The sequence below is a fragment of the Lygodium microphyllum genome, chromosome 24 (assembly GCF_053477565.2).
Source record: "Lygodium microphyllum isolate KBCC chromosome 24, Lygodium_microphyllum_v1.1.10, whole genome shotgun sequence".
Lineage (NCBI taxonomy): Eukaryota > Viridiplantae > Streptophyta > Polypodiopsida > Schizaeales > Lygodiaceae > Lygodium > Lygodium microphyllum.
Genome location: NC_141158.1, coordinates 107,499,577 through 107,511,685, shown reverse-complemented (window position 1 = coordinate 107,511,685; position 12,109 = coordinate 107,499,577). Strand labels below are relative to the sequence as shown.

Genomic DNA, 12,109 nt, shown 5'->3' with positions numbered 1-12,109 from the left:
ATCATTTTGTTGTCTGGATCTACCATTGGTAGCCATTGTGAAATATGCACTAGCTCCTCAGACACTAACCAACCTTCAACCATGCTACCTTCTGGCCGAGCTCGTTATCGCACAAAGCCTTTCAGGGTTTTCATGAAGCGCTCCAAGAACAACATCCATCGCGTATGGACAGGTCCAACAATCTCCACTTCATCTACAAGATGCACAAGAAGGTGGATTTGTATCGTGAGCATGCTGGTAGGTAGGTATTTCTCAAAGAGACAGGCCGTCTCCACTGCTCCCCGCCCCGTGGATTCAATAGAGGACGTCTTAATCTCCTTCTGTGAGATCCATTGCACCAAAGTCAACAACCTGTAAATGGCCCCATATATTTCTGGAGTAAGGCATCCTGCGATCACGATCGGTAGTACAAACTGCCACAAATGAGAAAGCACTATGAACAATGGCTACACTCCAAATAGCGAAATGTGCATGCCAATTACAATCCATTCGTAGTACAAATCTGACATATCTTATGCTAGTCATGGGATTTTAGCCATGATAATTGGTCGTCCTTAGAAAATGCAGACCTGAGAGAACGCATCATACCCGTCAGAGTGCAGATAGACTTGACTACTTCACAATGTGCTCTTCTTTAGTGGACAAAACCCAAGGAGCGCAAGGTAGTTGCACGCGACCATCAACACTTGATTGGGGCCAAAGCGCCTCCATCTTGCCTACCTCCTTCAAATCCATTCGTGCCTCTATAGTATCTCTCTTTCCTGTTATGTGATCCCATAGCAAGCTGCCCACATTCTTGAAAATATGCATGGGATCTAACAAGTGGTTGATCTGTAAGTGGGTCCAATATGGCAACTCATAGAAAACTGAGAACTATCGCATTCCGTTTGGATGTGACTCCGCGTGGACCTTTTTCAGCTCGTACCAGCTTGCGGCATTCATATGTGTTGGAGGTCGTCCAAGAAAAACCTTCCCTGAGTTCATGACCCTCTGGCAAGAAAGCGGCGTGTTCTTGATATACCATCTTCTTCATGGTTCGTGACCTTTGGGAGTCTAACTATGGCCCGCACAATGGACATGCATGATAACCTGGGGTAACCAGACCTGCTCCAACACCTCTATCCAGTGAATTCAAACTTGAATGAGATAAAATATAGATATTACCAACGAGAATGGAAGCCTATTTACCTGAGCACTCTCCGAATCCAGGAAAGTTATGCATCGTCCACATGAGAATGGCTCGAATATTGGCAGACCGTCGACCATCGTGCTTGCTCATATCTTACACGGTGACCCCCTCTTCCCACAAAATCTTAAGGTCTTCGACTAATGGACGAAGATACACGTCCATATTTTTGATTTTGTAGTGGCCGGGGACGAGTAAGCTAAGAATGAGATGTCCTTTCTTTGTAGAAAGCCAAGGAGGGATATTGTAGTTGACAAGGACTATAGGCCACACACTACAAGAAGTTGAGTGCAGACCTAATGGGTTCACGCCATCCATTGCAAGACCGAGCCGATTCCTTGGCTCTCGGGCAAAGCCTGGGAGAAGGTAGAGACAATGTGGCTCCATGCGCATGAATCCGCTGATATTCGTTGAACCCAATCTGTGGACCTATTCTGCGCATACCAGTTGTCAAGCTCGCCATGCCGGACGTACGAAACATGTGGTTTATGTGGGGGATAAGCAAAAAGTGTCTAAGAACTTTTTGAGGGATGGTTTGCCCTTGCAAGTCCTGTCGATACCTGTGAGCACCGCAATTTGGACATGTCTCCATAGTCTTGTATTCTCCTCGAAACAGTATGCAATCGTTGATACATGCATGGATACTGTTGTAGTCCATGCCAAGCTTTCGTAAAACATGTCGTGCATCATCATGAGCCTCAGGCATGGTATTTGCAAGTGGTAATATATGATATTTCAGTAACCTGAAAAAAATCATAAAACACCTTGAAAAAGCATAATTTTTTTTAAATAATAGTGCCGAAAAGAAATCAATGAAGCGTACATACAAGGTACCTCAACAACTTGGTCGCACTCGCATCTTTGCTTGCACACTTAGGAGTGCAAGCAGTGTCTTCAGGTGAGATACTCGGCACCCATCACATAATGGTATGGATGCTTCCTCTCTAAGCGGATCAGAAGTCTCGACATCCATGGGAATCAATGCATTGATCATTGCCTCCATCTCAGGCTCCAAGATTATAGGTAGGTCTTGAAGACTGCATGTCTCCTCTGGTATTGACGGTATAGATTGGGTAGTACCTTCCAAGTGGTGGATTGGCTCAGGCACTCCATCCATCACATGCCACGAACTCTTCTAATTGGCCGCAAAGGGTGCACTCCTCCTTCGGACGAGACGTCGCCTCCTTGGATAGAAAATTTTCTAGCTACACCCAATCTTCTTGTATATGGTATTCAATTAGCTTGCGAGTACAATGCATGATTGATATTAACTTTTCTTACCGTTTACTGAAAATCCAAAATCGCCTGATCAATTATCTCAGATTGAAACTCGCCAAAGCCTCGTATGTGTTCTATAGACAATCGACGTTTTCCTCTAATTGCCAGCTTGCATTAAGAGCAAGGACATGGGACATGCTGATTAAGATATGCCTCGCGATCTTGAATAACAAGACCTTTATCGTTTTCCATTTTGTCTATGTTACGACAAACAATTTGTTTTTATTATCATTCTTTTTTTCTTTCTTAAATTGTTTGAGAAGGGATTTCTTCTCTTGTAACTCAGCAAAAATTAACGTACGTAAAGTCTCCACCCACCCACAGATTAACATATATATGTCGGAGTGTTTCCCATCTCGTGGTATTGCACCGGACCTCGCCACCACTCTCTCTTTGTTTTTTATCCATTCATTATCTCCTCTCCTTCCATCTCTCTCTCTTTTTCTCTTTCTTTATTATGTTGTATATTTATTTCCTCTCTCTCGTTCTTTCTTCTTTTTTCTCTTCCTCCCCTCTCTCATTTTCTTTAACGATCATGGCTATGACTACGATGAAGTCCACGACCACGACTAAGACTATGACTACGACCACGACTACGATCACGACCACGACCACAACTATGACTACGATGACCACGACCATGACTACGATGACCACGACCACGACTATGACCACGACTACGTACCACTACCACTACCACGACTACGACCACAACTATGACCACCACATCTACCACTACCACTACCACTACCATGACTACAACCACTATAATAAACAAGAAAAGAAAAAGAAAAAGAAAACAATAACAACAACTACTACTACTACAACAATAAACAAGAAAAGAAGAAAATACTACTACTACTACTACTACTAGGACAACAAAAAATAAGAAAACTAAACAACAATAAACAAGAAAAGAAAAAAAACTACTTTTCCTCTCCCTCTCTCATTTCCTCTCCCTCCCTCACGCTCTCCCTCTCTTTCTCTCTTTCCCTATTAGGTTTAATATTTTTTCTCTCTTTTTCTCTCTCCTCTCTCTCTCTCATTCCCTTTTCTCTTTCTCTCCCTCTCTCATTTCCCCTCCCTCCCTCACCCTCTCCCTCTCTTTCTCTCTTTCCCTATTATGTTTAGTGTTTTTTCTCTCTCCTCTCCCTCTCTCATTTCCTTTTCTCTCTTCCTCTCCCTCTCTCATTTCCTCTCCTTGCCTCACCCTCTCCCTCTCTTTCTCTTCTCCCTATTAGGTTTAATGTTTTTTCTCTCTTTTTCTCTCTCCTCTCCCTCTCTCATTTTTTTCTCTCTCCTCCCCCTCTCTCATTTCCTTTTCTCTCTTTCTCTCCCTATCTTGTTTCCTCTCCCTCCCTCACCCTCTCCCTCTCTTTCTCTCTTTCCCTATTAGGTATATGGGTTTTTTCTCTCTTTTTCTCTCTCCTCTCCCTCTCTCATTTCCTTTTCTCTCTTTCTCTCCCTCTCTCGTATATGCTCCCTCCCTCACCCTCTCCCTCTCTTTCTCTCTTTCCCTATCAGGTTTAATGTTTTTTCTCTCTTTTTCTCTCTCCTCTCCCTCTCTCAAATTTTTTCTCTCTTTCTCTCATTTTTTATCCCTCTCATTTTTTCTCTCTCTTTCTCTCCCTCTCTCATTTCCTCTCCCTCCTTCACCCTCTCCCTCTCTTTCGCTCTTTTCCTATTATGTTTAATGCTTTTTCTCTCTCCTCTCCCTCTCTCATTTTCTTTTCTCTCTTCCTCTCTCTCTCTCTCATTTTCTCTCCCTCCCTCACCCTCACCCTCTCTTTCTCTCTTTCCCTATTAGATTTAATGTTTTTTCTCTCTTTTTCTCTCTCCTCTCTCTCTCTCATTTCCTTTTCTCTCTCCTCTCCCTCTCTCATTTCATTTTCTCTCTTCCTCTCCCTCCCTCACCCTCACCCTCTCCCTCTCTTCCTCTCTTTTCCTATTATGTTTAACATCTTTTCTCTTTTTTTCTCTCTCCTCTCCCTCTCTCATTTCCTTTTGCTCTCTTCCTCTCCCTCTCTCATTTATTCTCCCTCCCTCACCCTCTCCCTCTCTTTTTCTCTTCCCCTATTATGTTTAATGTTTTTTCTCTCTTTTTCTCTCTCCTCTCCCTCTCTCAGTTCCTTTTCTCTCTTCCTCTCGCTCTCTCATTTCCTCTCCCTCCCTCACCCTCTCCCTCTCTTTCTCTCTTTCCCTATTATGTTTAATGTTTTTTCTCTCTTTTCCTCTCCCTCCCCCTCTCTTTCTCTCTCCCTCCCTCTCCCTCTCCCTCCCTCTCCCTCTTCCTCTTCCTCTCCCTATCTCATTTTCCTATTATATTTAATGTCTCCCTCCCTCTCCCTCTCCCTCTCTTTCTCTCTCCCTCCCTCTCCCTCTCCCTCTCTTTCTCTCTCATTTCCTCTCCCTCTCTTAATACACACGAATTATACCAAAAACAAGTAAAAGAGAGAGAGAAAACTCCTCCCTCTCCCATTTTCTCTCCCTCCCCCTCTCCCTCTCCCTCTCTTTCTCTCCCCCTCCCTCTCCCTCTCTCATTTCCTCTCCCTCCCTCACCCTCTCCCTCTCTTTCTCTCTCATTTCCTCTCTCTCTCTCAATACACACGAATTATACCAAAAACAAGTAAAAGAGAGAGAGAAAACACAAAAGCAAAGCAAGAATGGACAATGCACTCACCGTAAAAGCTCGAAGAAGGGTTTGGTGGCTCCTCTTCGCAATGACGACTCCTCTTTGCCCTCCGTACACCTCCTCCTCTTCTTCGCAAACGGTGGCGGCGGCGGCGGTGGCAATGAGAAGCCTTCTTTCTCCTTCTTTGTCTCTTTCTCTCCCTCTCAGCAAGATGCTCACTCTCCCTCTCGCTCTCCCTTTCACTCTCTCTTTCGTGAATGCGCGAAAAATGATGCACTCGGGTTTCGGCTCGCGTTTTTTTCCTCTGGGTACCGTCGCTATTTGCGACGCTAATAGTGACGCCACTATTTCTCATCGCTAGTGGGCGTCGCCATACCCTTATATCCTTGTAGTGTTCTAAGGAGATACAAACTTCATTGTTGATTTTTGCAATTTTTAGACATTAAGTTTTTTCTATTACACTATAGACTTCATTCTCCTTCATATGGGATAGCTCAATATATATAGAGCATGTGCTCCTTATCAACTCAAGTGTTGCTCCATAATACATCATTGTTAGCGTTTGCATTATGTTCTTGCATGTGTGTAGTTGTTTGCATCACACCTGAACTTGGTGGCATGTTAATTTGCCAATCACATATAAGGTTTCTTTTTTGAGTTCTATAATTGGTTGTGGGGCAAGGTTTATTAAGCTCCTATATCCTTATAACAATGGCTTATAATATGATTGTAGACCCCTTTACTTTCGTAAAGTATTATAGCATATATTCTTACAATGACAGATCATAATATGATTGTAAACGTATTAACTTTTGTAAAGTATTATAGGATACAAGAAGCATAGCACTACATTATTTAGTTCTTAACTTTATGAAATCAACTCTTACAACAAGATGAACCAAATTTTAGATTTAAGCACTAAAGTGTGCAAAAATACTTTCCAACACTTCATGATTTATCAATAGAGGATGTGTGCCTCCATAAATCTTGGGACAAGCATTGTGAATAGGATTGTTGTTTGGTGAACCAAAAGTATGTGATATTGAGAATGATGGTGCTTCCTAAAGGTAGCACATCAACTTTGTAAAGGGTGTCTATATGTTGTCAAGTTTTTATTCAAGCAATAGAGCAACTTCACGTGGTAAGGGGAACTACTTTAACTACTTTCGTTAATATGCCAACTCCATTCTAGTTGCTTTAGGAAGATACTTTATGACACAGAAGTTTGTGAATGTACGCATGTCGAATAGTCTTTTGTAACGACTCACATTCCCCAAACTTTTGATTCCAAAAGGTTTGTTATAGTCCTAGAAGAAAGCTCCCTATATTTTAAAAAAGTTACTTAAAAAGAGTAAACTTGTGATAAGTTCAAAGTGGTATGCACAGGTATCACAATTGCAGCCTCAAAATTTCAAAGTGAAGAGAATCCATGGGTGCAAGCCATTGAATTATTTGAATGTAGAGCTTTCATGAAATCATGTTTGAATTAGAAATCCACCGACTCTGCACAAAGGTGTTACATTAGGAGAGGTACTTGATTTGAATAATTCAAATTCATTAAGGGTGAACTTTTTTTTTGGGGGGGGGGGGGGGGGGGGGGGGGACTAGGATTAGGGATGTGACTGAAGAATAGGGTTTAATTGGAGGTTAAAGTTAAGAATGATGCGATAAGGTAGATAGCTATGGAGATGTAGGTATGAATGGGTCTTTTCTGGAATGTGGGGTGTGTGAGGAAGTCAACATGGAGGGAGGCTGGCAAAGTCGAGGCTGGCCTTTCGGGAGAGGCCTTTGTTGTAGAAGTTGGCCACGTAGTCGGTGTAGGCGGTGGCCTTGTACAAGGGCGGGCGGTCGGGCCCAACGAACCTGGGGTGGGGGCCCACCATCGTATCCTGGGCGGGCCCAAAGAACGTCGCCACCGAGACACGCGGCCGCTCGGAGTTGGTCACCACGCGATGCTCCACGCTCTTGTATTCGCCGTTTGTCAAGATCTGGGACCCACCGACCGCGGCCAGAAAAGCAAAAAGAAAAAGAGAAAAAGCAAAACGAGCGTCAGTAGAGGCCGCGGCTGGACAGGTGGCGCAATATATGTAGCTCTCTCTCTCTCTCTCTCTCTCTCTCTCATACATTTCTCACTATATTCCTCTCTAGTTACTTGTAGGATCTCTTACTAGAATACCACACACACACACTCTCTCTCTCTCTCTCTCTAGTGAGTAGTAGTAGGACCTCTTACAAGAATACTACACGCACACACACTCTCTCTCATATATCTCTTACTAGAATACTCTCTCTCTCTCTATTGCTTTCTCTAGCATCCCTGTTACTATTATACTACTCTCTCTCTCTCTATTGCTTTCTCTAGCATCCCTGTTACTATTATACTACTCTCTCTCTATTCCTTTCTCTAGCACCCCTGTTACTGTAATACTAATCTCTCTCTCTCTCTCTCTCTCTCTCTCTCTCTCATATCTACCGACGAGGCTCGAGCTCAAGAGAATTTGTGATGGGTGTCACTCTCTCAATTGATGCATTCCGCCACCACCTCCACCCTCAGCCAGTCTCGTCGTGCCACCCGTAAAAGCTTGCAGCATCCTAATTGGCTTCTGTCTCTGTCTCTGTCTCTCTCAGATCTCCCGCGTGCTCATTTGCTATTCGCCTCGGCTGTCGTGCAAAGCATCATCCAATCAGAGGCCGCAACCTGGTACTTTGATAGTAGTGAGCTGGACATGAGCTGTCACCCATTTCGCGGTGCTAGGATACTTACTTTGGTACGAGAGAGAGCGAGAGAGCGAGAGCGCGCGAGAGAACGTGAGGCTAAGGATTCCGGAGGAGTCCGATTGAGATAGGGTAGAATCAAAGAGTACCCTACAAAACTATGCAAAAGAAAAAGTAATGCACGAAAGGGGAGGATCCATGTTGACCAATCCGCGCCCGTTTTTCCTCTTTAGGAGGACGCAACTTATACGCAATCATGTATAGTCCCTAAAGCTCCCAATGATCTTCATCCCTTTGCAACAAATTGGCATTGTGTCAAAGTCATCCATAACAACATCAATATCATGCATATCTAGACGTTGTGCTAAGAATTCTAGCCCATTATCCATGCGTATCTCAATTCAAATCCAAAACCTAACAACGCCAACATCAATTCAATGTGGATCCACACTGAGTGACGTTAATTGTGTTGTTTTCAAGCAACAGAATAAGCACAACTTTCTACACTTCTTATTCCAATTCCACATTCGGCCATCATATCAAGAAGCTTAGTATCATGTTGTTTTCAAGCAAAAGAATAAGCACAACTTTCCATACTCCTTATTGTAATTCCACATTTGCACATTATGCCACACGAAGCCTTCAACGATCATTGAAAGAATAATTTAAAATAGAACACAACATGACATTATAAGTTACCCACATGGGAATGGGGATTACATGGGAATGCATCAAGTTACTAAGATTGTGAGGATCACTGGGGACCTTACTATCAAATTATTGTGCTCCAAATTCTAAGGAAGCATGCATACATAACAATGCTAGTGAATAAATGCAATGGAAAATAACTTCTAACAAACTAGAGAGGGTTTAGGCACACACCTGTAGTTGGTCACCAATGTTAACAAGTAAGGATTGCGGATTCGACTCAACACCTATCCAACTTCCATCCTTGAAGAATTGAAGACCATTCACTTGGTTGCTAAGGAGAAGTGTGAGGATGTTTGGGTCTGAGTGGCTTCCCAAGCCATATGTAAGGCTAGGGTTGGGGCATGGTGGATAGTAGTGCATATTCACATGTATAGGTGCCTTCTTATCTTCCATGTACTCCTTTAGACCTTGTTTGCCTAAGCCCAAGCCCTCTGATATGGCTTCATAAAGCCTATCACCTAGGCCTTGAGCCTCCTTACAAAACTCAAAGACCACATTCCTACATAAAATAAAGAAATCGTCATGATGCATCATTGATCATAAAAAAGGAATCGGCATGCTTCATACAAGGGACTTGATATTTTTTCTTTTGAAAGGGACTTAGTGGAAATCCTTTGTTCCTTAAACTTGCTTTCTACAATTCAAGTCCACCCTTCTATAGTTCTACATATGTAAGGGTTTGACTATATAGGCATATGCATCAAGCAAATTTTGGATTAATAAAAAAACTACATATAATTTGCTTATGTTTCTTTAAGTTGAAAATTGAAGAGTATACAAGAATGTGGATGGACTGTCCTTCCGCATTAGATATTTTATGTGCAAGATGTGTGATATAGGAAATCTTTCACTAGTTACAATATCTTTATTTAGAGTGTTAGAATAATCAACGTTGCATCACTAAGTGTTGAGCAAACATTTGAAGATTATTAACGATTTGCAAGAGCTATAAATTACCACTATGCCTTAAGTTTTGGACTTAAAAGACATCTACATAGATACTTAGGTTTTTCTTAGTCAATCTTGTGATGTGAGTTTAAGTTGCAAGATCATGTTGGGGTGAATTGAATCCATAATATACCCAAGGATACTTATTGGGAGGGATCTTGTGTGTGTGGTTCACTTAGGTTTATGAAGGGCAGAGGGTGCTGACCGAAGGAATGGGTTAGGGTGAATGATATCATTTTTTTTCTTTGATTTGCATTTCTCTCTTCTTCAATGCAATAAGCAAGGCAAAAGGGAAGAATGTAAGCTATATGACTTACTGGCAGATGGAAGGGAGCTGTTTGAAGTTGTCCATGTGGAGGGGGGAGTAATAGAAGCGGAGGGAGTCTTTCCAGTTGAGGAGCTTCTCCTTACGCTGGTTAAAGCTGGTCACATAAGTCACGGGAGGATGTCGGAGCAAGTCATCAGCCTTACAACCCCTAGAGGCAATCCCACTACTAGAGGAGGTGTTAGTGGTGGTTGAATCAGAGCTGGCGGGGCTGCTGACTTTGTTGCAGTCGTCGTTAGGATGAGTATCGCGGTCATCGTTATTATTGTTGCTATTGATGCAGCCCGTCCTCTCTGCCAATGGAAGCTGGAAGAAGGCTTCCACGTCGGCGAGAATGCTCTCGATGACGAGCTCGGGGATGCCGTGATTGGTGACCTGCAGCAAATAATTTACTATAATAAGAATTACGCTATTAAGTGGATGGACGAATATACTCATGGGTAATTTGAATATAATTGAGCTGATTATTTAATGGAACAGAAGAAGAAAAAATACCCGGAAAAATCCCCAGGCTCGGCATGCATGGTGGAGGGAGTCGATGACGTGGTGGCGGCGTGGCCCCAGGAGGTCGCGCATGTCGATTGTGGGGATGTCGCTTGCGAGGCACACTTCGGCGAGGAGGGGGCGTTCCTGCGGGGGCTGGATGTACTGCGCGGGAACGCTGTCGATCCCGCCGTCGACGAGCTCCTTGATGCTCCGCACCCACCCAATATCGTATATCAGCCGCAATTCACCCCCCTCCTCCTCCTCCTCCTTCTTATCTTTAGTATTATTAATATTATCGTTATCATCATTATTATTAGTATCATTACTATCAGTAACGATCTGAAGCCTTGACGTTTCGCTGCGAGGCAGACTACTATTACTATTACTACTGCAATTACCATTATCATCAATGGTAATCCTGGATGATGCTTCACCCCCGCCACCCAGTACCTCCATACCCAATTCCTCCTTAATACTAATACTAAAACTATTATGATTACTATTCCCTTCTTCCGCAGCAATACCTGATCCCACACTCTTATCTGTAATTATTTGCCCCCGCCTCGCCTTAGCTACCTTCCGCAATGCAGGCGCTGACCTTGTCGAAGGCCCCGGTCTGCTTCTCCTCCTGCTCTTACGAATCTCATTGCCTGGTGCCTTAATACGTGAATATATTATCGTTGGCGCCGATGATGATCTTCTGCTCCTCCTCCTCCTCCTCCTCCTTCGCTCTCTCGCGCAGCGTAGTATGAGAGGTTCAGCAGTCACCATGGCTTGCTGCCGGTCCCTCTCTGATCTCACTTCCCTGCAGCTCTTTGTAGCCGTTGTGAGCCGTGTAGCCTCGAAATCTGACTCAATTGAAGGAACCATTGACCTCACAGATATCAATTTGAAGGAGAGAGAGAGAGAGAGAGAGAGAGAGAGAGAGAGAGAGAGAGAGAGAGAGAGAGAGCGGGGGTGTGTCAGCTGGGCATCCAAGGTGTGGGCCTCAATTTATAGTTTTGTTGGGGAAAAGAAGCGTGGCTTAGAGGGGGTCCAAGGCTCAAGCTCGACTTGGCATCCCCCACCTACAAGATTGGATGGAAGCGATCAAGAAATTGATATGCAGATCGATCAAGTGGGGTATGATACAGTTTATAAGCATGCTCTAACCTTGTAGCTCATCCCTCCTTCCCGGAACCTTCCCCATCTCTTCCATTGACTTGTATAGCTCAAGTCCCCACTTTCTCGTACTCACATGCAATAGAAAAATCTTTTTCCCCATCAAATAGAAAACAAAGGAAGAGATTGATATACCATTGGTTTAATCCTAGGGCAAGAAAATGATATTAAGCCGATTTTATAACTAAAATATCCAAAAACCTATATATTTTCATTAAGACAAACTTGAATTTCAACCCAATCTTAGATTAAAAAAGAAAATGATATTAAGTCAATTTTATAACTAAAATATCCAAAAACTTATATGTTGTCATCAAGACAAGCTTGAATTTTAACCTATCTTTCAAAATTCCAATGGTAGGTAAAAAACATAGAATGCATCCAAATGAAAGACAAGACAATGTGCAACTTGGTTCTTTATGTGCATGCATTAGAGCACTTTAGGAGGGCAAACCATGCACAACTTGTAACATCATGGCATGATGCATGCATTAGAATATCAATAGAATGCAATCCCTTCTTTTGACCCTATAAAAAAAAGGCAAGGTATATGGCACAACTGTATGCCTTTTAATGAGACAAAGTGAGTAATACAAACAAATATTAGTCTTTAAACATTTACATGGCGATATTTGGTTAGCTATAAGGTAAACATTAGCATTTTGGG

General features: G+C 43.0%; 1 protein-coding gene across 1 annotated transcript; it reads right to left on the bottom strand.

The window, feature by feature from the left end:
* Window positions 1-6,697: 6,697 nt before the first annotated feature.
* LOC148015497 (flavanone 3-dioxygenase 2-like) lies at window positions 6,698-11,421 on the bottom strand. The gene is made up of 4 exons (XM_087665610.1): window positions 10,291-11,421; window positions 9,788-10,170; window positions 8,694-9,021; window positions 6,698-7,084 (listed from the first exon to the last, which is right to left on the bottom strand). The coding sequence occupies exons 1-4, from the start codon at window positions 11,149-11,151 to the stop codon at window positions 6,833-6,835; spliced, it is 1,824 nt and encodes a 607-aa protein (XP_087521736.1). The 5' UTR covers window positions 11,152-11,421; the 3' UTR covers window positions 6,698-6,832.
* Window positions 11,422-12,109: the final 688 nt, after the last annotated feature.

Coding starts and splice junctions, on each gene's coding strand:
- LOC148015497 (XM_087665610.1), bottom strand. CDS start 11,151: ATGGTTCCTTCAATTGAGTCAGATTTCGAGGCTACACGGCTCACAACG. Junction 9,022..9,787: donor CAGCTCCCTTCCATCTGCCA/GTAAGTCATATA, acceptor TATTTTATGTAG/GAATGTGGTCTTTGAGTTTT. Junction 7,085..8,693: donor ACATTGGTGACCAACTACAG/GTGTGTGCCTAA, acceptor GGTGGGTCCCAG/ATCTTGACAAACGGCGAATA.